Source organism: Lycium barbarum, chromosome 12 (genome assembly GCF_019175385.1).
Source record: "Lycium barbarum isolate Lr01 chromosome 12, ASM1917538v2, whole genome shotgun sequence".
NCBI classification, from domain to species: domain Eukaryota; kingdom Viridiplantae; phylum Streptophyta; class Magnoliopsida; order Solanales; family Solanaceae; genus Lycium; species Lycium barbarum.
In genome coordinates, this window is record NC_083348.1 from 77,168,714 (window position 1) to 77,195,279 (window position 26,566).

Here is a 26,566-nt window from a genome sequence, read left to right on the forward strand (position 1 = left end):
ACTTGATATTAAATAATTCAATGAAAGAATGAATCAGTCCTTTGTTCTACAGTATCATACTCTACTTGGAAGACTCTTAAGAAATTGAGGAAGGCATCAAGCACAAACTGATATTTTTATATTATTACTCTGCTCTCGATTAATTTTATTACGAATGGAATCAATTTAATAATTTATTATATTTATAACGTATAATTGGTGACAAACTAAGCAAAAAAGTTGGTTCAAAGTTCCATCATGAAGGTGAAATTATCTTGTTGAAATTCTTAAACTGTATAAGTACTGTGCAAAGGCCGGTTTGTAACTTTTGTAATTACAGATTTGTAATTGTCCCTTCTTCTTTGTTGCAAAGCTGAAAACGGCAGAAGATCCGATATGATTCGTTTTTAGTCTATTAGCTACTTATTCTGTCCCAAATTATCTGTCTTTGCTTTTCGAAGTTCAAAATTATATGAATTTTGACCAATATTTTAAAATATGTTTTTTCATCGTATTGAGATGATAAAATTGCAATTTATATCACTTTTAGTATAGCTTTTGAATATTGAAAATTTAAATCTAAAATATTTAGTTGATCAAATCCAATTTAATTTCGAACATTAGTCAAATTTACTCTTTTAAAGAGAAAATGACACTTATTTTGAGACGAACGGAGTTAATGTCTTTCATTCCTTCTATATAATAGACATTTGATCTCTCTAAACTACACCATATTAGTACGTCTTGCGTCTTCTGTTGATTGACGGACTGAGTGCTGAGTTTTCACAATGGTAAGTCTTGTTACGTGTTCTTTAATTTCAGTGCAACACATATACAGGACATACTCCATTTAATTTAACATAGTGTTCATCTGTACTTTCTCACTCTTCACGTTCAAATTGGAATCCTGCAATCAAATGAGTGAGTTGATACTCTTTTGAGTTTTAAGTTATATACTTACTGTAATTTAACCAAGTATAAAAATTTATTTTTAATTTGTTTTTTTATTTATCATATCAAGCTTGATATGAAGAGCTACCTGTTGTTGTAGGTTAATTTAAACTAAAAGAGAGAAATTTTACATCATTAGTCCGCACTCTTGGAGCAGCGTATAGTGTGTGCGTGTTTCTGTGTTGTACATTTTTAGGGTGGCAAATTTTACAAAAGATCTTTTTTTTTTTTTACAAGATATATAATACTACATAAAATCACCTTGAACTTTGGCCGAATTTAATTTTATCTACACACTTCAAACAAGTATATAGGGATCACATGTCGCCTGTAAAATTTAGATATATAGTTGAAACTCGGTCAAATTAGTTTAAGGGTTGTTTATATATTAGTACTCATTTTCTTCTTTACCTTTGGGGTATTTGTAAGTTAGGGTGGGAATTAAAGATGCTGATCAAACACCACAATATCAAGCAGGACTCATTTAAACACCTACTTTTCTCAAAGAAAAATTTAGTACTACTCATTAACATAAGCATTCATGTTTATTATTTAAAGATCGACTGTGTTAAAAAAACGATTCAGAAGTTGATCAAGCTGATGTCAATTAATTGCACTAAATAAGTCGTTTCCTTTTTCTTTTTGGGACAACAGGAGAGCAAAATAAAGTTTATCAATCTTTTCTGAAAACAAGGAGGAGTTATATATTTAAATGATCTTCCCTTATATTATGTGGTTTTTGCAGGGATTGGGTGGAAGTGTAAAAGAGACTGCTTATTTATCCATGAAGAATCCTCGACAAGGAGGCTTTACAGCCACTTTATTCATATTTGGTACCAGAAAAAATTGGATGCACCATTTTTATCTTTGTTTTTAGTTGTCTTAGTACTTTTTATTACTACGTTTTCCTGGAAATCATGGAAAATTTGTAGAGAACCTGTACATCTCTCTTTTCCTTTCTTGTCATATGAAACGTATCTTAGTTTAATATGATCACTTAGCTTGCCCAACCAGCATTTGACATTATTTTCAATTTTCAGTAGTTAAAATTTTCAACACTATTTGATTTGCTAATATTTCTATTGATCCCTAATAATATTTTCTTTCGAAAAATATTTTTCATTCACCAACCAAACACTAGAAAATACAAGTATTTCAGACAAAAAAAAAAAGTACTTCCATGAAAAATAATTTCTGTTGTACTAAACACACTTGATTAACCATTCTTTCTTTTGATTTTTTATTTGTTGGAAATTTGCAGGAATAATGTTCCTGGATAACATAGGATTTGTGGCAAATATGATGAGTTTAGTTGTATATTTTGCATCAGTGATGCATTTTGACCTAGCTGGTGCAGCAACTAATACAACAAACTTCTTGGGTACTGCTTTCTTGGTCACAATTATAGGAGGCTTCATTTCAGATGCCTACATGACTCGTCTCAACACTACCTTACTCTTTGGCATTATACAATTATTGGTAAATTTCCCCCTATGTTCATTTCATGAGTATTTATGCTCACTACGGTTTTTGAGTTGCAGTATTATTAGAATATCAGTCACAAAATGGTGTGATCCAATACATGTTAGGTGCATAAGGATTTTAGCTAGTGAAGAACAACGGAACAATTTTCCTTTGCTCGAATCTATGATGATGTAATGCCCAGAGAGTAGTAAAACTTAACTCTTTGTACGGTCGATAATTTTTTCTTTGACCACAATTTCTAATTATGTCAATGTTATTTTAAAAAGAAAGAAATTGTATCCTAATTGAGACCAAACAAATAGAAGGTTTGGAACACATGAATTAGATATATTACTAGTTTTTTTTTTTCTTTTTCAGATTATTGGATACTCGAGAAGATTATTTATGCCAATTGACCTGTATACGAGGATAACCGATTTTTGTAACATAAACCCTGGAGTTCACATTCAAATTATACCGTAGCAGAACTTATGGATACCAAGAATCAGCTAGTGTAGGTTTAAACAGAGTTTTTTCTTCATGTGTAGAACTGTCCTCAATGGCCATAACCAGTTATTGCGGTTGTACTATTTTAGAAACACATTTTCCTTTTTTATTCTGTTTTGAAATGAATGATACATATGTCTTTCTTTTTGAAAACTATTTAATCTTATTATTTTCATTTTACCTTAATGGCATGACTTATTAGGACCTACTTGATATATCTTTTATAAGAATGGAGAAAACAAAAAGACGTCTGATACTCTTTTTCATTTCATAAATTATGTGTCCAGTCAAACACTTTTAGAGTGTTTTCTAATTGATCACTAAATTCAATAGTTTCATTGTATTTTTTGGATCACCATAAAGATTAGCGAAACATTATTATTAATTATACAATTGCCTTATAATTATTTCACAGGGGTATTTACTATTGATAATCCAATCCCACTCCACAAAACTTCAACCACAACCTTGTGGAGAATCAACGTGCGTGCATGGTGGAAAGGCATTGTTACTATACACTTCAGTTTACTTAACGGCATTGGGAGCAGGTGGAATTAGGGGCTGTATTCCGGCATTGGGTGCTGATCAATTCGACGAAAACGATCCGAAAGAGAGCAGCAAGAACATATCCAGCTTCTTCAACTGGTTCTTGTTAAGCATAACTATGGGAGCATCTGTTGGAGTTACTGTTGTGGTTTGGGTCAGTACAAATGTTGGCTGGGATAAAGGGTTCATTATCTCTATGGTTTGCTGTTTTGCTGGCCTCTGTTTTGTTTCCATGGGAAAGCCCTTTTATAGAGTGAGAGTTCCTGGTGAAAGTCCCTTGCTTAGTGTTTTACAGGTGAGCAAATGTAGTTTTACTAGCGAGCGGAGTTGAAGAAAAAAAGATTGGTTTTTGGGACGTGTGATTGTTTAAACATTCCATGACGTTTTCATGGACATAAAAGTAGTTCCTTCAAATTGACCAAACGTTTCAATTCGTTTTCGTGATATTAAATTGTCTATCTGATCAAGTTTCTACGAATTCAAAAGTGTTTATTTAAAAGAGTTGTGAAGTGTTTAGCCATAAGTAATAGAAGAAGCTATTTTTCAGAAACTGAAAAAAGTACTAACTTTTTCCAGAAGTACGATTAGAATCTTAGCCATGCACAAATTGCTGCTACTCCAAAAATATTTTTCAAAAGAACACTCATAACAAAAAACACTTTTCCAAATAAAGAAATTTTGGAAGCTTGGCCAAACATGCTGTAAGTCAGAATCAATCATCTTTTTTCTTCAATGAAAAGAATACGGTTTAAGCTGTGCATTTGTTGCAGGTTTTGATAGCAGCAGCTCGAAATTGGTCTGTGCAACTACCAACTGATAAGCGTCAACTATATGAGATACGTGACCCAAACTCTGTTTCTCTTATACAAGGACACCGCCTCCCTCATACCCACCAATTCAGGCAAGCTTTTCATGTTATATGCACGAACACAAGTATTTCATGTTCACGTTGATCTTACGTTGTCATGTTAATCATGAACAGAGTACTAGACAAAGCCGCGGTTCAAATGGAGGGCACTGATAAGCAAGGAAAATGGAGGCTTTGTACTGTCACTCAAGTGGAAGAAGTGAAAATCCTTACCAGGATGATGCCAATCCTTCTAAGCACTATCATCATGAACACATGTTTGGCACAGCTACAGACAATCTCAGTGCAACAAGGTACTCTAATGGACCCTAGCCTTGGTAAGTTTGACGTACCTGCAGCTTCAATTCCGGTCATTCCTCTAGTATTCATGTCCGTCCTCATTCCCATCTACGAATTCCTCTTTGTTCCTGTAATGAGGATGTTCACTGGCCATCCCACTGGGATAACGCACCTCCAGAGGGTCGGTGTAGGGCTCGTCCTCTCAGCAATCTCCATGGCCATTGCAGGAGCCGTGGAAGTGAAGAGGAAGAATGAGTTCAACCACCATAATCATCGCACGAGCGTCTTCTGGCTCTCCTTTCATTATGCAATCTTTGGGATAGCAGACATGTTCACGCTTGTTGGGCTAATGGAATTCTTCTACAGCGAGGCTCCAGCTGGGATGAGATCTTTATCAACTTCTTTCTCGTTTCTGTCGCTCTCCATTGGATACTACTTGAGCTCTGCTTTTGTTGAGCTCATCAACTCAATCACTTCAAAGCTCACTTCAAACAAGCAAGGATGGGTTCAAGGGAGAGACATGAACAAGAACCATATTGAGCTTTTCTACTGGTTCCTAGCAATCCTCAGCTTGCTCAACTTTGGGAACTATGTCTTCTGGGCCAATTGGTACAAGTACAAAAAGGACGGTCCTATCGATGAACAAAAACTTCTCCATCCAGTTCTGTCTGTAACCATGAGTATGACCTCGCAACAGGCCATCTCTACAAGTGAAGGTGAACAGAAAACCGAAAAAACTAAAGTTCAAGCATAAAAACTTACAAGTCATGAGTTAAAGGCTGTATTTTTTTAAACAATTAGTATCATTTTGCACTTAGCAAGTAGATATTTCGAGCGCATTTAGGTAAGGGAACAGTCGGCACTTAGTATAAGCAGAAGAAATGGTGAAGCAAATCTTTTCTATTAATGGAGGAGCAGATTTCTATAGCTTCTGGAATCCCCATCACTAACCAAAATGCAGCAAAAATGAGTTTGTTAGAAAGCATCTACAGTTAAGATCTTGAATTATTGCTACTACTCCATTCCCAAATAACATCATAGTGTTCAGTAAAATCTGCATTCACGGGACTGCTATCTCTTCTTCTAAAAACAGCAATTTGGGATGCAAATCCTGGTTCTTTGTTAAGCTCTCCTCCAACGCCGCTGAACTCAACATCATAATTATGCCTTAAAGCTAGCTCAGATGCCCATTGGCAGAATTGCCGTCTAGTCCACTCGAACTTGTGATCGTGATTGCGGAATTTGCAAGATTGCTGCTGGCTCTTCTCTTCTGAGTCCTCTTCCTGGTACTGGGGAGTAGATTTCTGGAGAATCACATTGTATTCATAATTGGGAGTGGAGACTATAAGAAGCTGTGGACAAAATGAACTGAGCACAATATCCCCAAATGAACATGCATCATGTTCCTCCATGTGTTCAATCACCTATAGTTGATCAAAATACCCAGCTTTCACAGTCAAAAATGAGTTAATGCTTTACAGAGTCAATGGAAGAAAGAAAAGACAGAACCAAAAATATATACTGCAGAAAAGCAAGCTTTCATTTATAACCAACTAAGTTGACGAAATGTCTCAACTTAAGATCATAAAAACACTGTAGAAGTATATACCACGATAGAAAGGAAAGACTACTTAAAGTGGAAACCTCTGTTCAATAGCTTATCTATCATACACATAACTAACATAGATAAGCGCCATTAAGAAAAGAGAGACATGTTAGATATTGGACTCACAAAAAATAAACAATCTTGTGTAAACCATATAAGCCCATAAAAATATTAGCCACTCCATGAAAGCTGAAAGCAAGAAATAATATCCAAGTCTATTTACCATGAGGTGATTGGTCAATATATCGAAAAATAAAGAGAAATAAGTAATAACATGGAGCAGAATGCGCCGAGTAGTTCATACTTAATTGAGCCAATAAGTGTCAGAAGAATGGCGGAAGCATCATTGATGTATCACTCGCCACCCTAGCAAGGCTAACTGCAAACTTAGAGATTATGCGTCAAGTGGATAGACCCTAACAACCACTTGAAAATATAATTAGCATATCATTATTTCCAGTGAAGCTAAAATGGACTACACTTAACCACTCATAAACATAAGAACACCCACTCCAATATAGTTCATCACAAAAGGTTAGAAATATTGAAGAAATCTACCAGCACTGATCTAGCAACCCATGATGAAAACCCAGTTTCTAAACTTAATACTTGCCGCTCTCTCTCGTAATGAGTACTGTCTCTATACTCTTCTGGTGTCTATCTCAGTTCCGTATGTCAAGGAAGCACAAAAATCAGTCTGAAGTCTGTTTCTAATCAAATACATAGAAATTTCGAAGATGCCACTTACACCAGTCTCTAACTCATATAATGACTAGGTTCGATAACTTTCTCTGAATAAACACTTCTGATCACATCTTGTTTATTGCTCCAGAATATCTACCTTCCGGCCTCAAAAAACTAATACACAATATCTAAAGCACTAAAACAGCTACTGCAATCAAGTTGACAGATCACATCACTGAGTCCACCGATCCACTCAGCTACTTCAATGAAAAAGACTGTGTACATATAAACAGCCACAGACCTTATTTTGGGAATGGTTATAAGGTACATCAGCATGTTTACACAAATACTTCACAAAACTCAAAGTGTCCTAAAGCTTAATTTTTTTTATATTTTTTTAAAAAAGGGGTAAAATCCTAAAATTTGTGTAAGAATCATTGGAAGAGAAACCAATTACCTCCAAGCAGGTTGCAATGTCATATCCACATAACCGAGAATCGCAAGTCAAAATTGAACCCTTGTATAGTATTGCAGACTTGATTCTGTTGGTCGGTTGTTCAGCTTCGGTATTTCCATTGAGTTTTGAATGAAGTATCTGGAAATTATGAAGAATCTTAGGTGAATGCGTAAATAAAAATTGATGTTCTGACTATCAGTATCCATATCCAGGAACCTTACAAAAACTCAGTTCCCCCCAATTTGAGAGATAACTGAGGAAATCTAAAAAGCTATCTATATCACATACATTCTGCACGTGGTAGACATTAAAGGTTTAGAACTATGCTCTGTCAGTGCAACCAAAAAAAAAAAAAGTTAATTGGAACAGTTTTAAAGATCTTTGCAAGATTCATGAAGCTAATTATAAATTTCTTAGCATCTTGAGTTAACATTTTTTACCACGTTAGTTTACCAGTTCTGATAGGCTAAAAAACAGCCAATGATGTTGTATGAAGCTTTGAAGTTGCTTGCCATCCAAAAAGTAAAAGGAGAAAAAAAGGTCTCTTTTTCACTTTAATGTTATTTCATTACTGCATGATACCATATTCCCAGACTCAAAAATCATATACCACCATAGACTGAACATATCAACTTTGGAGTTTCCAACTCTAGAATATGGAAATAGAAAATCTATATCATGAACATAGGTATAACAAGGAAATAGATACATGTCTCTGTGTGTGTATATGTCGAATAGATACTTATGGTGGGTAAAAGGACCTTGACATTTTGGCCTAGGAAACATTTCTCTAGCTTTGGCAATCCAAAAATAATGTCATTTAACAACATCAGATGGGACAATGTTGCACTGAAATCATAGGCTAAACTGATCTAGTTCATGACATGGGATAATATCTAAATAATGGATTGGCAGAAGATGACCATTGCAGATCCTGATTTTTTCACTTCCTCGAATCACAGTTCAGTTTTCAACGTACATGGTTAAGTTGGGAAATGCACAAGCTCTTATTGTGTTACCAAGACAAAGAAATGCAGCAAAAAAAAGAGTAAGTTATAGGACAATTAATGAAAGAGATTGTGAAAAGTTAAAAAGCGGTGTTAAAGGGCTATGAATGCATCAGACCTTTGCAGCACGAGCAAGAGCTCTCTGTGAAATATCAACGCCTACTATTTTATCAAGAGAGGTCTGATAAGCTAATAAAGACTCCAGCAGACTTCCAGAACCACATCCAAAATCAACCTGCAGTGGACTAATTATCAGAATCAAGTAATTTCTATCGTCTAAAGAACAGTAAAGTCATTTGAAAAGGCCTATACCAGAGAGGAAGCACTAGATTCTCTAATGTGCTGCAATGCATATTCAACGCGTTGTTTTGATAATGGGGGAGAGAATAAGGCTTGTTCCATTCTATCCTCCAGGGGTACTGTCACCCGCAACAAAGTGACTTCACACTTCATTAAGCAAGTACCTGCCTCCAGAAAATCCAGAGAGGAGAGGGAACTTTAGATTATTGGAATACAACAGAAATTCTAATATGGTTTGGACACGATAGATGTTCAGCAAAAAGCAAGTTCTATATCAGAAACCAATATAAATAGAGCAAAAACCAATCAGAATAAAAGGAAACAAATGCCTAACTTACCTGAAGACAATAATGAAAGGATATTTGCAGAATCATGAGCCACTGCCAGAACAATCTCTTTGGAAGGCAATTCCATAGTAAAACATGCAGACTGATCAACAGACATCTGTGTTACAACTGCTTCAAGAACAGGTGATACAGCTCCACTGCCAATCTCAAACTCAAACTCTTCGGACCCTTCAAGATGTTCCTTAATGCATTCCTTTTCCGTGGCTAAATATATGTTGTAAGTCACACACACCAAAGAACCACTAGACGGAGTCATTCCAGATGATACTTCATCTTCAAGATTGCTATTCTGTACATTAGAATAGCTAGGACACAAAAAGCTGCCTGCTACTTTTGCACTGCTCCACCGATATTTGGGCAAAATTTGACATAATGAGAACTCCGTAACAAACTGTTGAGGATAAATAAGAATATCAAATCCCTTTGCAGATGATGTCATCTCTTCCACAGACATATCAACTTTATCGAGAAATCTATCCAACCATAAGAGAACTTTTAAAGCAGCATTATTAATTGCATCATTCTGTTTCTTATAAGATTCCTTTGGTGAACACAGCAGAATCAAGTCCTGGCACTTGGAGTATATCTTCACTGTACATCTGTAAACTAGAGTACACCCTTCTTGTGCTACAGCAGTAGCAGCAAGACCCCCTTCATTAGTTTCGTTTCCACCTGATGCTGCATCCCTCAATCTTTTACGTCCAGGTAAATCTGGCAGAGGTTCAATGGAATCGCTTGAAAAGACAGGTTCAGATAATCGATGATGGCGGCAAAATGTACAGAGAATATCTCTTGGAAAAGAACCCCTCCAATTGCTCCTTGTTGTGAATGCTGTGGGCAGTTCTGCGGCAAGCATCGCTTCTCTCGACAACTTGTAAATTCCTCTAGGTATCTTGTTGGCAAGTATTCTTGAGAGGAAGAGGAGAGAAAAAGAAAATGAAACCGGCTATTATGCGTGAAAAAGAAAAGGTAAAGAAATAATTATGCAAAATCGACAATAGCAACTGAGCATCACGGTTAAATAAGGATACCAAAAGGCAAAAACAAAACAAGACAACAACAACATACCCAATGAAATCTCACAAAGTGGGGTCTGGGAGGGTAGAGTGCACGCAGACCTTACCCCTACCTTGGGAGGTAGAGAGGCTATTTTCGGTAGACCCTCGGCATAAGGACAAGCATTTAAAGCAGTATAAAAAGTCATGGAAAAATACTATAGAAAGCATGATAAAGAAGTCCGAAAAAAACAAGAAAATGAATTCCTGAAGGACAACATTGTGACGTCAGGTGTGTGTCGCAAACCCTAAACTCATCATGCAAATTCACCGTGTCCATTTTTTTAGCCCACCACACCCAGTTCTAAGGGGAAAAACTTATTACAACAGCTATCACAATTCTGACATATCCTATATGACAATCCAATTTAGATTAAGCCAGACTCAGTATTGATTCAGGCAGAGTTTGCTGACTTAAAGAAATGATAGGGACATACCTGTAATATGCACACAAAGATAAATCTTCATAAAAAAGATCAGTAGATTTCCATGTGTATCCTACAGATGCCAAAATTGCATCACCACAGATTTCTTGACCAGATAGGTAGGTCGCGACGGCATTGGAATACACTTTAAATGAACTAGCTTGTTTCATATATAACTCCGATGATGGGCCAATCGTTATGGACTCTGGAGCACAGAAGTACAACCTCGTTTCTGAGGAAGCTTTACCAATAGTCCTGTAACAGAAAACAAGTGATCGCCATGAAAGATTAAGGAAATGCTCGAGTAAAATGGAAATAATTATATATTTAATCCAGCTTTCTCTTATATAAACCGCAAAACTACCTTACAGTTCAATTTGAACCAACCATCACCAAAATTCCAATCACATACAGATGTTCTCAGATTTGGTCATACTAGATTATTTTGTCTTGCTTAACTACATAAACCCCAAGATGCATCTATATATACCATAGCAGCATGGAAGAAGGAAGCATACAATCTATTACAGAACGCTAGGTAGAAGCATAAGCCAATCCAGGATTTAAATTTGATGGGTTCAACCTTCACGATTTTTAGACTGAATTGATTGTACTTTTGAAATTATGTGTTCAGATTTAGTATTTGTTGAAGTATTAAATGATTTTGCACATGTATATTTAAACTTTGTTGAAAATACTGGGTTTGGTTGAACTTGCAGCACAAAGGCTGCACTGGCTACTGGATAGAAGCTCCTTCATATACTTCTTACCATGTTGCATTAAAATCGACTTCTGATTGCTATAAATCAAGCAGACTGTATTACAATTCTACCAGCCAAAAACAAGTACTAGTCCAATGCTCTGTGTATACTCTTTCTCACCTAGAAATCATAATCTTAGAAGCATCCTCAACCCCTAGTTCCTTCGCAATAGCATCCAAGTAATAATTGCCAAAAGAGGCATTAAGCATCAAAGATTCCACGGTCTGCTTTGTTGACGATGGAATACGTACTGCTTCAATTGAAATGCTCTCTGGTAAATTAGATTCATTTAGTAAAGACTGTATAATCTCAGGAGGGTGTGGAGTTAGCCTCTTCAATGAAAGCTTCTCTTCAGAGAAAAAGAGAGTATCTGCTAATCTCTTTGCAGCTTCAATAATAAGTGACATCACCAACAAGTGATTTGATTCCACTTCAGAATTTATATGTTTACATAAGCTATTAGTCTTTGCATCAAATGTGGCAATAGCTGCAACAGGAATAAACCCATTGAGGTGGCCTTCTGTCGCCAACGCTGCTCTGAAGTGGCCGCTAAGCGGATGCGGATGAATTGCAGACAGGAACTTTCATCAACAACCGGAAATGAAAAAAGTGAACCATAAGTAACATAAGTCAGTAGTTCATTAGCTGCAGAAAAGTTGTATTCATGACTCCAAAAAGTAATTGCATTACCATATTTTAGAACAATAGGGTTACATACCTCAATTGAAAATAAATATGATAGTCGAGCAGTCAGTTCATTCCATGCTTGCTCCACAGTGAGGTTATCTTCCTTAGGCTGGATTCCTAGCTGCAGATAAACAACAAACCATGAGTGGTCAATGCATTAGCCTGTCATTGACATTTGAAAATCTAAGCTCCAAGCTGAGACAAGAATCAGAACTTGTCCACTCCGTATGTTAAAACTGATCACAAGAGCATGCAGATAAACAACAAGCATGAGCTGATGATGAACTTCTCATAGACATTTGAATAATTATGCAACAAGCTGAGAGAGGAAAAATCATCAACTGTCCACTTCATTTGCAGCACTCATTGTAAGAGGCTAAGAGCATGCTTAGCTTAGACAAAATCTAAGTGAAATGAATAAATTATGATAAAGAGTTGGATTCTACAGCAAAAAGAGAAAGTAAAAAGTTGTTTCCTTGAGTTGAGACCCAATTTACCTGAGTCTTAGTTTTTCTTTTGTACTACATTATTCTAGGGCCCCAAACAGTAAGGCCCTTGTGGCAGTTATTAAAAAGTACAGCATTTAAAGCTATTTGATACTGCAAGAATTAATTCCATGGAATGCAAAAGGTAATAAGAAGAGTGTCACTCAGCTTCAACATCACCACTGTCGACAAAAAAAGGACTCCAAGAAGTAACTTAAAGAACATATTAAATATGGGACACCTTAAATGTCAGATAATGCACCAGAATGTGCAGTACTCTCCGACTACCCATGGCATCACAACGCCAAAACACACCTCTTACGGCAAAGCCTCACTCCTCTCCTTCAAATATTTAAATAGGCTCAAGACAGAGGCAAAGACGAAACCTTTTGTATAGCCTTCTCAGCAGCAGATTGCTCAGCATCCTTCTTTCTCTTGAAGGTTTCAGAGACTACCGAAAACTCTGGAAGTTGCAGAGAACAGCGATAGTGGCAAGGACCTTTCTGAGGAATTGCTAAACCAGGACATCCATTTTGTACAACCTCTTGAACTTCCTCGACCTTATAGCAAGCTTCAGTACCAAATCTCTGGTATATGATAGCCTTAGGCGTTAAAGGTGTTTTCTTTGGACCACTCGCTGGGCCTTTTCCAGTTTCCATAGCTTTGCGAGGAGACTTGAATACTTAGAACAATTCAACACCTATATTGAGAAGGTACTTCAGTACTAATTTCCATCATGGTCAAATATAAAGCTTATTAAGACCAAGAATACAGTACAATAGTAAATACAAACAATCCCCTAATTTTGATTTGAGTACTCATTTCTTTGCCAACAACCCATCAGCAGCAAAACTAAGCAATTTCCATCCACGTGTTAAAACTTTCAACAGCTAATCAGATTTTAGAGAAGTCATTACATGTTTACACTTTTCGACTGCATCATGTTCATAGTCCAAAAATTGATTTTGTTTTTTAATTTATTTCACCATACACAACATTATCAGGAAAAAAAAAATAGAATCTGTCCCTACTTTGAAGAAATTAGAGAAAGACTTACTCATAAACATGTCCCATTCTACACCAAGCAAAAACCATAGAATACAAACAGACAGTACAAAAGATACTTCATTTATAACGGGAATGTTATATGATCAACCAAAACTCTGGTTCTAAAGTGCTGATTACATGTTTAACACATTAAAGACTCATTCTTTCACTCCAATAAAAAAAAAATAGTTTCTGGGTACTCACTTAGATGACAAGAGTTCAAGAATCAGCAAAAAGAACCAACAAACAAAAAAGTATGCTTATGGGTTGAATGTTACCTTTAAAAGATACCCTTCAAAAAGAAAAAGGCCACAAGACTTACTTTACAAGATAAGCAAATAATAACAGAGAATCAAGAAAGGTTGAAGAAGAATAGTACCTGTTACTGTCAATTGCGATATACAGATGTGATTGTGTACATGTATATATTGTGAATTTTGAGTGGTGGGGTGGGGTGGGTTTTGGAGGCCGGGGGGGGGGGGGGTAGGTAGAGGGGTACGAATAGAGTAAAGATTGTTGTGGGGAAGGAAGGTTAAGGGGTTTTGGAAACTTGAAAAGGTTGTAATAAAAGGTTATATGGGGTTTTGGGTTTATGGGATGGACTCATGGATTGTGTGTGTGTGTATCAAACATAAATTAAATTAGAAATCTTTTTATTCCCCAAACAAACACTTGCAGGTAATTCGTGCCTTGTAGTTTTTTTAAGTCTGAAAATCACGCGGGAGAAGTAAAATCATATTAGGTAAGTCTCGTGCAACGAGCTCATACTGAGAAGGTTGTTGGCGAGAGAAAATTAATTTCAAATTTCTCATGTGGAAAATCACTCGCTGAACCAACTTAGTCACCCTTACTGCTCGTGCATTTGTAGTTGCGGGAGGTAAAATTTTATCCATATTAGTTATTTACATCCAATTAATGAACGCAAGATATTTATCTTTCATATATAATTTATATCACCTTAGTCATAATTAATTAATATATATACTTCTTTTATTTTTTAGGTCAATAGGTAGACGTAAACATCAGGTATGAATAAATATTTACCCTTGTAGAAACTTGTGTATCAAATATGGCGGGACGAATGTAGCCTCTTGGATAAAGGTTCATTTGAATCCATATAATCTTATATTATACGGATTATTATATACATAAAAACTTGTTAAAGTATCATAGAAGATAAAATTTGAACGCATAAGACAGTAAATTTAATGCTAAGAATCTTAAAACTTGTCTCATTAAAATTAAATACTAATAATAAGGTTACGAGGATTGAGATGGATAAGTTCGTTTAATCTTTAACTAGATATTTTGAGTTTGAGCTCTACATATAGAAAATATATAGTAGCAAATGATTCCATCTTTAATGTGTCTTACGAGTCGGTGTAAATTTAAATTAGTAGGAGCTCCAATATGAACTTCAGACACCGATAAAAAAATAATTAACGTACCAACTTTTCCAAGCATATTTGAAATTCTAGGGTTGAGAGGTCTTCTACAATTGAGGTAGAGGGTTTCAAACTCCATCAATACTGTCGTTTGGTAACTGGTTAGTCTTATGCAGGTACATGGATTAGTTATGAGAGAATCTATACATTAATTTACGCAGGATTTAGTTATTCATGTAATAATTATTTCACCTTTTATTCTGCATAAAATAATAAATAGATTCCCTCGTAACTTATACATGTATTAGTTATGCGGGTTTCTAAATTGCAAACCAAACACTGTATTAATTTATGCTCCAACTCATTTACTAGCTAACCAAACATAGTATTACTTAGACAGGATTTACCTCCAAATCAACTACCAAATGACCCCTAACATTTCCTTCCCCTCTTCCCTTCCTTCCCTATATGTAACTAGGGAATATGTCCGCGCTTCGCGCAGTCCTAAAAAATCTCATTAAATTTACGAAATAATATTCTTCAAATATTAAGAAAAAATAAATAAATTCATGTAAAAACTTTTTTTAAAAAAAAAAATAGTGAAAATGTAAATTAAGTGACAGGACCATAACACCTAAAAATTGGAAGGAAATGGCCAATAATTCATATAATTAATCCCTTATTAATCTAAAACTTATCCAAATGCACAGAAGTAAATATGTGTGTGTGTGTGTAACACCTAAAAATTGGAAGGAAATTGGAAAATAATTCATACAATTAATCCCTTATTAATCTAAAAATTCCCTTATTAATTCATCATTGCCATAATTTATCCCTTATATATATTAAACACAAACATACACAAAATAAAACAAAAAAAAACAAATTCAAATAGAAGAATCGCATGCCTTATTTTAGATCTTTTTTTTTCAATAATGTAAAAAGTGTTCGTAGACTTGCAAATAATTACTTACAAAAGATATGAAAAGACAGGCATTTGTACTATCACTTATCTAGTCTAGTTAATTAAATTAGAGAATAGAAAGAAATGATTAGCAATAGCAAAACAATCCACACAACATTAAGATTAATTAAGTCTATTTATTTAGCCTTTCCGGATTCCATATGAAGGCCATGCAATAGGAAAAAAGCGAATTAAGAAATGCAGGAAATAAAAGACAAAAATTTGAAGGAAAAAAAAATGATGAGGGCAGAGAAAGCAAAAACAAAGAGATAATAAATTAATTGGCCGTCTAAGAAAGGTGTCACGTTACTCCTCTTAAGATAAGAATAATATAAACCACAGTAATTTGAAGTATAAATGACAGGTGTTCACGGTTGGGTGAAAAACGATATTCTTTTAGTTTGATTTGGTTTAAAATCTTTAAATAATTGACATATTTGATTTATTTTTATTTTATTAATTATTAAGAAAACTCGAAGGAAAAAATCGAACCAAATCGATAAATTACATACTCATGTTTATAGTTATATATATAGCATATATTAATTTTTATAAATAATTTTAAATAATTTATACTTATTCTTATCATTAATTTTATTTGTAATAGCTAATGGCTTTTATATATGTTCCCAAAAAAGAATTTTATGGCAGAGCAATACCTTATTGTTTTTAACCTACTGATATATTCCTCCCAAGCAATTTCGATTTGGAGTGAGATAAGCGAGAAAATTTGGAGGACCTAATCTATTCTTTCACTGTTTTGGTATAAAAAGGAATAGCAAATTATACTTCTTGCTTCACAAAAAAAAAAAAAAAAAAGAGAGAGAGATTGAGTGACGTACGATTATTGACACATTTAACTCTTTTATGAGACCTTCAGTATGACACTCTTACTGTGTGAAATAAAAAATTTACAAAATAAAAATATAAGAGTGATACAAAATTATGAATAAAATATTTAACAATATTTACTAAATTTCAGTTAAAAGCAACTGAATTTATACATTTGAAATACCACACTCATATATACACATGCTTAACTTCATCTTACAATTTTTTTTTAATACTTCTAAGATCTGAATTCTATAAGAATAAGTGGGCATTTGAACATAAGAATTGTAAAGTTCGGAAAATGTGGTATCTGTTTTCAATTTAAAAATGGTGTTTGAAAATTGTAGTTGTGTTTGGACATGAATGTATATACATTGGAGTTGTTTTTTAATTGTTTTTAGTGATTTAGTGTGAAATTTGTGAAAATAACTTTTTGGAGTTTTTGGAATTCCGAAAAATTTCGGAATTCAACTTGAAGTTGAATTCTATTAAATTGTAACAATTTTATGCTCACACAATTTTCCGAAATAATATTCTGGAAAAAAAGAGAAAACTCTCCATGCCCAAACGGGCCCGATTCTTAGTTTATTTTGCTTATTAAGTAATTAGATTGACTCATTTTAAATAAAATGTGTCAAATAATAAGAGACATATATAGGATATTCATTTGGCCAAAATAGAGAAACAAATTAATATTGTAGAAGAAAATAGTCCATAGACACAGTGAATGACCAAAGACTAAAATCTAAAAGAAGAGAATGTTGGTCAAGATGCGTTCAATTCAATTATAAGCTCATATTGTAGACTCACTCACAAGGCTATCTTCTTCATAGGATGAAAAAATGGGCAAAGTAGCTAAGTTGAGCAAAGAACTTCATGGTTACGAGAAAAAGTATGCTAAGCCAAAACAAATGGGAGGAAAAAGATATATTCACCTGTGTTTTTACATAGTTTGTAAGATCATAATTAATTGCCTTCATTTAGTAGCTGAAAATGAAAAGCTATTGGAAATGAGAGGTTTTAAAAACTGAAACTGGAGCATTTCATCATTAATTTTCCTGAATACATGCTCTGTAGTGGAGTAATGAATGTCGAACAGTTTCTAGTCTTTTTTTTTTTTTTGGTGAGGTTTTATTAAGTCATTTAGTTAGTAGATTATGTATAAAAAATCCAAAAAATTGAGAAAAAGATAAATAGGAATGATGGTCATAGAGAGGTGTCACATCACCTTGTCTATGCCTAGCTTTATAGTATATATAGATTAAAAAAATAAAAGCATATACAAAATCTGGTTTATGAAACAATTCAATTGAATTGGCATTCTTGAGCAACGTATAATCATCCTTAATAACCCGTTTTTACCTCCTTCGGGATGAAAATTAGCATCTCTTTTTCTCTAAAATACATATATTCCTTTATTTTAACACAAATTTAAGCAATTTGAGAACAAAACGATGAATGTCTCCTTATGAATTAAATCAATATTAAGAAAAATTGTACGTCTGGTTTTTAAATTGTCTTTGTCTTTTCTATGAGTGACGGAAATAAAATTAAAAAAATGGGTTGTTGAGATAAAATAATGAGGAAATTATCGTGCCCAAGGCATGCTACAGGATCTATTTTTGCATTTACAAAGGATTATAAGACATCAAGAGTCATTAAGTGTGTCCCTATTGCGTTCCATTTTGGAGCAAAAGTATCAAAGTAATGCTATAGCGTATCAGAGCGATAGAATATGTATAGTCTATAGAGAAATAATTGTGAAACAGACTTACCAACTATACAAAAGACTATGAACATCCAACCAGAAACTTTAAGAAATTAAGAAGAGTGGTCTAGGACCATTATAAATTTCATTGAAAACCTTTATATAGTGGTTCTAACCAAGCCACCCTAAGGGCGTAATCTTTGTTATTTGGCAGGACAAGGCAACATATGATTTCTGTATAACAAATTCAATCTTTGTAACTAAAACTTTACGAGACATAATACCAAATCTCCAGCTAAGTGGTCAACCAAATGTTGAGCATTTCCACCAAGGCTTAAGCAGCACTTCAGTAGAAGCAAACTAAACTATCTAAATGATCTACAATTCACATCTTGCTAGGAATAAGTTGCAAAATTTTAACTACAATTTTGAGCAAAACTTGTTTCGACATCATGCACCATGTTAGCGTAAACACAAGTGCAAAAGTCCGGCCTCCAGTAAGGCCAACTAGAACAACCAAAAGAAGAAGAGTAAATGAAATATTATGCTCTCTTCGGCCAAAACTATCTACTTTGACAATGGTTGCCTCAGGCACTTTTTCAGAGCTCATCGGACAATCATTGAAACCTTCAAGTTTATCATTCTCCTGAATGATATTATCAATTTCCCTTATTGGTATCATCTCATTCTCTGATTCCTTATTTACTTTCCTTCTGAACTTTGCAAGAAATCTCTTCATCTTGGATTTCATCTCAGATTTGTGAGATTTCTTTCTCTTGGATTCCGACAGTTCACTTCTCAATTCCCTTTTTTTCTCCATTAGATCCCCCTCTGAGTCCATTCCTTCACATTTCAATTTGCTACCACTACTGGACTCATCAGTTTTCTCCTTAATATGAATTTCTTGAACTTGATTAGCAAAATCACAGGAACCTAACTCATCTTGCTGTAATGGTGCCTTAAAAACACAATCTTCTTCTTCTAACTCAACCATTTTGGCTCCAACTAGAGCACAAGGCATGAGCAATCTATAGACGTGTTCTCCCAAATATTCAAAGATAAACAACAACAAAGCTGACATGGTTATTCCCAGTGCAAGATTCTTTGTTCCTAAAACTAAAAGCACCACCAGAAAGATCTTCAGAAGTGCTATTAACACCATATTTTTGTCAACAGCTTCATCAAGATCAATTCTTTCGCCTTCTTCCTGACAACCCTTTAACTGAGACCTCTTAATTGTGTAACCGCCTGGCGAAGGGGGAGCCAGAGGAGAAGGCAAAGGCAAACTCTTAGAAGAAAGAGAGCTCAAAGGGGGCTCAGCTACCACTGCAGGATGCCTCTTTTTCTTGGAAGTTTTCATGAACCTTTGACGATTCTTGACAAAAAGATCCACAAGGGAAGTGGGGAAACCAGTCTCCACCACAAGAGGAGTTTGAGAACGAACATGGTCCTTCACCAATTGAGATATACTTGACTTCTTCAACTTCTTCCATGGAAAAGACATGCTCTAAAATATCCAAATTCAGACACAGTTCAATTCAACAAAAATCTTTTTTCACTTCTAAAATTTTCAGTATCTGAGGAAGTTTAATAGGGAAAATCCAGAGCAAAATCCAAAAAGAGCTGAGACAAGGTGCAAGAACACTACAAGGGTCAAGACATTTATAGTTTTGGACTGTTGGGACATGGCGTTATCTTGGACAATAATATATAGGGAATGAAGATGTATGTCTGGTCACGCGTGTCTATTTGAAAAATAAAGAATAGGTGTTGTTGGGAAGAAGCAGAGAAGGAGGGGAGGATTTAAAGGAATCTAAAGAAATGTTTCAATAAGGCATGTGTAACCTCTATATCATTAGATGAACGCGTCGTGAAGCAGAAAGTGGAAGCACTATGATTGGAGGTGGACAAAGGTGGACAAAGGTCCTACTATGGTGCGTTTCCTTTTTCTCTTTTTTCTTGCTTTTCAATGTACCTACAGGTAACAACTTTAAGTCTCCATAAAATGACTTTGTTTTCATAGTCTTTGTTTGTATTCTTTCTCATGTCGCAATTGCAAGATTGTGATTGTGGAGAGGAGTGAGAAGTTAGGTAAGAAGCAACATTAGGCCTCATGATACACAAGTCTAATATGAGAAAAGATACTCCACTCAAATAATTCCATTATATTTGGAATGTGAAAATTTAAAATTAAAGCACTCCCACTTATAAATAGTCACACTCGTCCAATTAAACTTTGTTTTTAAGACGATCAATAATCCTTTCTTTCAAGTTCCAATCCAAAAGATTGGTTTATGTCTTCAAATATCATGGGAAGGGAAGAGCTCAGTACCAGTATACAAGACTACAAGAGGAAACCTACGTGCATGATAACACGCCTTGCCGTTAATATAAGTCAACGTCGTAGACTGAAAATCAAGTTAGTCATGTTACTCCACAGCAAAAAAAATTGTTGCTATGCATTAACCAGATTTTCCTAAATGCCAAACTGGTACAAGATACAATAATTGGCCAACATACAGCCCAATGACAATGATAAATACAACCTAGATGGACTGATGAACACAATGTTTTGCAGCAACGTTATCTAACCCTTACAAAAGTTGTGAAAATAGTGGCAAATGAAAACAATGGGATTGGATCTCAAAGAAAACAATTCTGACCCTTCTAGTAAATAGCGCTTAGTGCTGCGATTCTCCTATCTAAAGGGAATCATCTGTTCTTGGCTGATTTTGTTTGTGGTAGCGTTCCAAACACTTTGTCCCAGAAAGAGGAGGTGATGCCAAAACCTTTGTTCTGGATACGAAAATGATGATTCAAGTGATATTTCTGTGAAAGAAGGCAAAAGATTGCCAGTTAGGATCATAAAACAAGTTAAGAACGCCGCACATTTTCAAGATTCATAAAATTGAGATGGAACTATCAATTCAAAATACCCCCCCCCCCCCCCCCCCCCACACACACACACACACACACAAAAAAAAATGCCAGGCAGAGCAACTATTTAGTACCCTAAGTAAGGGATTGCACCACAAACTATAACATGAAACAACAGTCTGAACTCCCAAGTACCACATATGACTTAACATAATTTGCAACACTATCACAAAACTCCGGTTAGTAGTTGAGAGAGCTAAATAAAGAAACCAGCGGGGGTCAAAAAACATCTTCCCAACTGAATAGTTATTGCACCTGACAGGAGACATCATGAAAACTAAGTAATGGAATAACCACAATGAAGCCGTTAGACAGGTGTTAACAAACATATCCACTAACCTTAAGACTTTTAGGCACTTCAATTGTTGGTTGCCCGTGATGCAAGTAGTAGTGGGTTACATCATACATAACATAGCCCAATAAACCGCCTCCAAACAGGGCAGGAGCAGTAGAGGGAGTCGCCAGGAATTTAATCAAGTTCCAGAACTGCAATTACAAAGTACGGTATCAAAAGTTGTCGGAAAAGAAAATAGTCATTGTTCTACAGCATATTCGCACAAGTCAGCATTAAGTATAGTCGTGATCAATCTCACACTTGGGGAAAGCCAATAATAAGAACATATGATTTTCAACTTGCAACATTTTGTATATAAACCACCAACTTTGACTAGCTGTTGAAGTAGGCTATAATATTATATTCCTTTAGTTGCTTTGGCCATTTTGACGTTTCCAAAATCAAACTAGATTCTTTCAAATGTGTTTTCATGTGGATTCATGTAAATATTTGATGGATATCATCTAAGTGCTAATTCTTTTTTAGTGTTTTTTCTTCATTTATTAGGCAGATAAAAATTGCTTGGCCAAAGTGTAGTTTAACCTCAGAAAACCAAATGAAGCAACAATCAAGGACCAGAGAGAGTAATTATGTTTTATTTCACGAACAGTGGTTTTAACCATTTGAAATTGGGATCTTTAGATTTGTCTGAAATTATAAAATAAAATAAAAACCAAGGTTCTCAGGTAATACAAAACGATGCAAAGATATGAAATCCAACATACCGGTACAAGGAGAATAGCCGTTGCAGCAGGAGGAAAAACAAGCCGTAGACCATCCATGGGATGTTTATGATGACAGCCATGAAGAAGATAATGAATGGTGTTTCCCCTGTAACAAAACATGAGTTTAAGCACATACAAATAAAGAACCTGAAGCAGAGGGAAACGTCAAGCACAAGAAGTGCAGATATGATACATTCCCTTCTCAGGTTACCAAGAAAAGAACAGTAACAACACTCACCAATAGCTTGTTGTATGGATGTGGAAAAGAAAACGGTGAAGAGTGTATTCCAGCAATGTCCAGATGAAAATGCCAAAAGCCACCATCAGTGCCACCCCTGGAACAGTATTACCCATACGGATAGATATGGAGATGCTATAGCACACAACTGGAAGCCATATGGTTGGAATTGCCCACCAAACTGTGCGAGTCAGAAACTGTTTCACAAATAAAAAGTATCAATACCTTGTGTACATAGCGAGATTATGAGAAAATGAATTATCTTACGTGGGGTGGGGTATTTGTGTGGGATGCACTCTAGCAAGTTTTATATCAATCATGTCTGTAAGACATGTATGGCAAATGGAAAATTCAAGCTAATAAAGATAATGAAAATTCTAACTGTAACAATACCTCCCAAAAATCACTTTCAAAAAATCGAGGACCTTCCTTGCTGACAATGGGCTGGTGAACCCACTCTTGATAAGCTTCTCCAAGGTGGCCAACCTGAGAGCCCATTTGAGAAGTCAAAACATACAAGTGGTAATAAGATAGTTTATTTACTAATTTCAGTCAGGAATAGAGGGGGTTGGGCCAAGGAAACTGTTAGACATGACAAAGAAGACTTGCAAAAACTTTATCGAACAAAAAAAAAAAAAAGAGGAAGAAGAAAAAGAGCTTGCAACAGTTAAACCATAAATAGTTTCCCATCTGAAAGATCATGAGAAGGAAATACATCACCACATTTTATCCCTTTCTACCTCTTTTCTGCTATTCTTTTTTTATTTTCTGACTACTAGGACAAGTAGAACAAAGAAATGCCATATGGAGCTCAATAATCACAAAGAGTGAAATAAAACGAAATGATAAGGCAAATGTCTCTGGTAATTCATACTGGGATAATCTATTAACATGATGAAAAACCCTGATGATTGGCAGCAAAGAAGATAAAGGGAAAAGATAAACCTTAAAGACACGTGTGCAGATCTAAATAAAAGATACATCCTCCATCTCAAAAAGAATAACAAAGTTTTGAGTACGAGGGTCACATGTTCTACTTTTCGGCAGACATTCTTAAATTAATGAGAGTGGAAGAAAGTATTAGAGTAATGACTAAAAAGTGAGTATCATAGAGAAAGCATCCCAGAGTTCAAAAGCTAAATAGTTAATGAGTTTGAAGTTTTTACAATTGTAAAAATAATGTATAGAATAATATCATTAGTAGAAGGACATCGAACACTTTGAAACATCCCAAATGGAAAGAGTGTCATGTAATTTGGAGTGACTGGAGTACTATACAACAACAACTACTACTACACCTCAATCCCAAGCAAGTTGGGGACTTGGAATCGGCTATATGAATCTTTATTAACCATGCTGCTTTAACAAAGTTCATCCTAGACCCATATTATACAATGATAAATACAATAATAATAAATAGAAGTTTCTATATTTCATAGTGGAATATAGATCTCAAATTGGACTAAAAGACACCGAGAAAGCATAAGACCTAGAGTAAACATACTAATATGGCTAAAACATAGTCCCAACTATTGGTAGCTATAAATTACAATCTTTTTATAATTATTTTTAAAAAAAAAAAAAGAAGAAAATGCATTAAAAACCCGTTGACTTGCCAAATGGTAATGGTATCACATAAAATGGGATGGAAGAAAAAATCTGAGGTGTAGACGGTAGAGCTTTACCTGGTATACAAGTGGTTTATCTAAATCCACAATGAAGCCCTGTGCAACCATCCTGGAACTCAGGCTCAGCAGCTAATTGATAGATATAACAAAGGAAACAGAAAGTAGTCAGAACGCTGTAAAGATATGGTTCTACTTCTACATGATATTTCGTAAAAGTTCAAGAGCACCTATTGAGATGAGAATAGTTCCAATAAAGAAAATAGAAGACAGATCATATAGCCATCCAGAAGGTGCCATTTGGCGATTCTATCTACTTCTTATCAATACAGTATTACATTTTAAAAATTTTACTCGCAATACAACTCGGCACTTGGTGAGAAATTCTATTTCTTTGGGCGCTTAAGTTAATCTAACTAAGTAGCTGCTTGATTGACTATGAACGGTGAACAAGATTTCATGTCATATTTACTTCAGTATGCTCTGGGAGAACTATTAACTCAAAAAACATGGCTTGGCCTACTTCATTGCAACTTGTTTTCAAGGGAAATTCTGGCAAACTTGCAAGCATGCATATCTATGTTTTTTAAAGAGATAAGTGTATTAGACCAAGAAAAAACGATACTAAAGGTAATAGTAAGAATCAAGAAAAAACAAGTGATAAGTCTCATATAGTCATATGATTGTTTAGCATGTGACCTATCCCAAGTAGCTACCTCCTAACTTAAAGGTCACATTTTGACAAGGAAAGCGTCAAGAGTAAGAGTGGAGAGTTTATTATGTCTAAACATGCGTTCCACAAGTAAAAGTAAAAGTAAATTGCTCCCACTAGATTGAAGTTTTACAAACATAAGATTGGAAAATCAAGAAACTTAAAGGGGAAAATGAGGAAATTATTAGTTACCGAGAAATAGACAAACAATGGCAAAAACGGTGCAACTCCACTTGTTTCTTTTCAGTTCTTAACTACTAGTAATATCTTTTAAATGGCTTACGTGAACAGGTCTTATTTATCAAGTCGGGGTCTCATTCAAAGGAAACAACGGTAAGAACATCAGAGAGCCAAAAATTGCAAATAAACAAGCCAGAAAGACGAAGATTTTAGAAGGTATCAAAAGCACAATGGAATCTCTAGAAAAATTCCCTCAAGCACACAACAAAGATTTTCAAAACATTCAAGTTTATAGAAGAATGCATCAAATTTTCTGTTAGATTTAAGAACGCTAATCCAGTATATCAGTGTTAGCATGATTATCAGATTGCAATAAAAGATATACTTGGAAATAATCTCCTATGGAAAAAATAAGATGAATGTATCAAGAAGCTAAATATACTTGCTGACTTCTGCTAGTTAGTACTTTTCACAGGCGAAGGAGATTCATGCATTCTCCAATTACCTTCAAATTGTCATTTTTATGTTCTTTCGACCCAAAAAGGATAACAAAAAAGAAAATGTAATTGAATTGTTAAATCACACAGTATAATTGGTAGTGTTAGAACCCCCCAAGTCATAAATTGTGCAAAAGCAACTTGCTTAAAACCAAATACTTGGATCAATCATGAAATTTATAAGCCTTTACTTCTACAAGTAAAAAATCATGAATTATATCAGAAGCATAGGTTATGGAGACTGGTAAGCTTGTAAGTATGCTTTATGTCAATTAAGTTCAGCTAAATATACAAAGTCAGGCCACTAGGCCAGCATAAAAACACATGAATTTCAAGAATCCAATTTACATTTAAAGAATCAGTTTTTTTCACAAACTATGAACCAAATCCTCAATGCACATTCACCCACCACTTAATTTACACACAAAAAGACATAAATCTTGAAACCCCACATAATCTAACAACAGAGATCTATTTCATAAATGACCAAACCTCAACCAAAACAAAAAAAGAATCAAGAAAATAGTTACCAAGAAAAATGCAGGTCAAGCTTGTGATTTTCAGCACAGATATTTTCGAAATTGAAAGGATCCCAGTGTTTACGCAAGAAAGGACTCTCTTTCTCTCTTTATGTGCTGACCACAAAACCTACAAGTAAACACTACACTGCCAGCAATATGATGTGATATTTTTAAGAGTTCTTTACCGTACCTTTTTCTGTTTTTAATTAATTTTTTTTAAATAAGTATCTCATAATAAGCTTTTTTTTTTTTTAATCTATCCGAAAAAAAGGAAACATTTCTATATCTAACTAGATGGCATATGCCGTGCTGCGCACGGACTCAATATTTTAGATTATAATGTGTTTATGTATATGTAGTTGAGTTTAGATAGTGATAATATATCTATTTTATATTGCTAATAAATATACATAAGTTTGCACTATTTTTATGCACACATATATATATACTATGT

The 26,566-nt window shown here is 34.8% G+C and overlaps 4 protein-coding genes across 5 annotated transcripts; 1 reads left to right on the forward strand and 3 right to left on the reverse strand.

The window, feature by feature from the left end:
* The first annotated feature begins 634 nt into the window (after positions 1-634).
* Positions 635-5,348, forward strand: LOC132624474 (protein NRT1/ PTR FAMILY 4.5-like). The gene is made up of 6 exons (XM_060339250.1): positions 635-770; positions 1,676-1,763; positions 2,192-2,409; positions 3,317-3,742; positions 4,218-4,348; positions 4,430-5,348. The coding sequence occupies exons 1-6, from the start codon at positions 768-770 to the stop codon at positions 5,346-5,348; spliced, it is 1,785 nt and encodes a 594-aa protein (XP_060195233.1). The 5' UTR covers positions 635-767.
* Positions 5,349-5,439: 91 nt separating this feature from the next.
* LOC132621324 (small RNA 2'-O-methyltransferase-like) lies at positions 5,440-13,988 on the reverse strand. Of its 2 annotated transcripts, none has more exons than XM_060335547.1 (10): positions 13,835-13,988; positions 12,795-13,108; positions 11,955-12,044; positions 11,357-11,817; positions 10,488-10,730; positions 8,987-9,903; positions 8,661-8,812; positions 8,467-8,583; positions 7,342-7,479; positions 5,440-6,018 (listed from the first exon to the last, which is right to left on the reverse strand). In XM_060335547.1, the coding sequence occupies exons 2-10, from the start codon at positions 13,065-13,067 to the stop codon at positions 5,587-5,589; spliced, it is 2,823 nt and encodes a 940-aa protein (XP_060191530.1). In that variant the 5' UTR covers positions 13,068-13,108; positions 13,835-13,988; the 3' UTR covers positions 5,440-5,586. The 2 variants fall into 2 exon arrangements, with proteins under 2 accessions (XP_060191530.1, XP_060191531.1); XM_060335548.1 differs by lacking the exon at positions 13,835-13,988 and adding an exon at positions 13,466-13,611.
* A 4,524-nt stretch (positions 13,989-18,512) lies between these two features.
* Positions 18,513-20,635, reverse strand: LOC132621469 (uncharacterized). The gene has a single exon (XM_060335746.1). The coding sequence runs from the start codon at positions 19,845-19,847 to the stop codon at positions 18,729-18,731; it is 1,119 nt and encodes a 372-aa protein (XP_060191729.1). The 5' UTR covers positions 19,848-20,635; the 3' UTR covers positions 18,513-18,728.
* Positions 20,636-20,784: 149 nt separating this feature from the next.
* LOC132621470 (dihydroceramide fatty acyl 2-hydroxylase FAH2-like) lies at positions 20,785-26,277 on the reverse strand. The gene is made up of 7 exons (XM_060335747.1): positions 26,122-26,277; positions 24,263-24,334; positions 22,971-23,063; positions 22,578-22,774; positions 22,340-22,445; positions 21,620-21,766; positions 20,785-21,172 (listed from the first exon to the last, which is right to left on the reverse strand). The coding sequence occupies exons 2-7, from the start codon at positions 24,311-24,313 to the stop codon at positions 21,056-21,058; spliced, it is 711 nt and encodes a 236-aa protein (XP_060191730.1). The 5' UTR covers positions 24,314-24,334; positions 26,122-26,277; the 3' UTR covers positions 20,785-21,055.
* Positions 26,278-26,566: the final 289 nt, after the last annotated feature.

What these genes read in the sequence shown, in the direction of transcription:
- LOC132621324 (XM_060335547.1), bottom strand. Translation starts at nt 13,067, where the DNA reads ATGGAAACTGGAAAAGGCCCAGCGAGTGGTCCAAAGAAAACACCTTTA. An exon ending in TCTAAGATTATGATTTCTAG is followed by an intron (nt 10,731 to 11,356) that starts GTGAGAAAGAGT and finishes TTTCTGTTACAG; the next exon opens with GACTATTGGTAAAGCTTCCT. An exon ending in ACATTGCAACCTGCTTGGAG is followed by an intron (nt 6,019 to 7,341) that starts GTAATTGGTTTC and finishes GATCAACTATAG; the next exon opens with GTGATTGAACACATGGAGGA.
- LOC132621470 (XM_060335747.1), bottom strand. Translation starts at nt 24,313, where the DNA reads ATGGTTGCACAGGGCTTCATTGTGGATTTAGATAAACCACTTGTATAC. An exon ending in TTGAAAGTGATTTTTGGGAG is followed by an intron (nt 22,775 to 22,970) that starts GTATTGTTACAG and finishes TTTGTGAAACAG; the next exon opens with TTTCTGACTCGCACAGTTTG. An exon ending in AAGTGCCTAAAAGTCTTAAG is followed by an intron (nt 21,173 to 21,619) that starts GTTAGTGGATAT and finishes CTTCTTTCACAG; the next exon opens with AAATATCACTTGAATCATCA.
- LOC132621469 (XM_060335746.1), bottom strand. Translation starts at nt 19,847, where the DNA reads ATGTCTTTTCCATGGAAGAAGTTGAAGAAGTCAAGTATATCTCAATTG.
- LOC132624474 (XM_060339250.1), top strand. An exon ending in CCTTGCTTAGTGTTTTACAG is followed by an intron (nt 3,743 to 4,217) that starts GTGAGCAAATGT and finishes CATTTGTTGCAG; the next exon opens with GTTTTGATAGCAGCAGCTCG. An exon ending in CCTCATACCCACCAATTCAG is followed by an intron (nt 4,349 to 4,429) that starts GCAAGCTTTTCA and finishes AATCATGAACAG; the next exon opens with AGTACTAGACAAAGCCGCGG.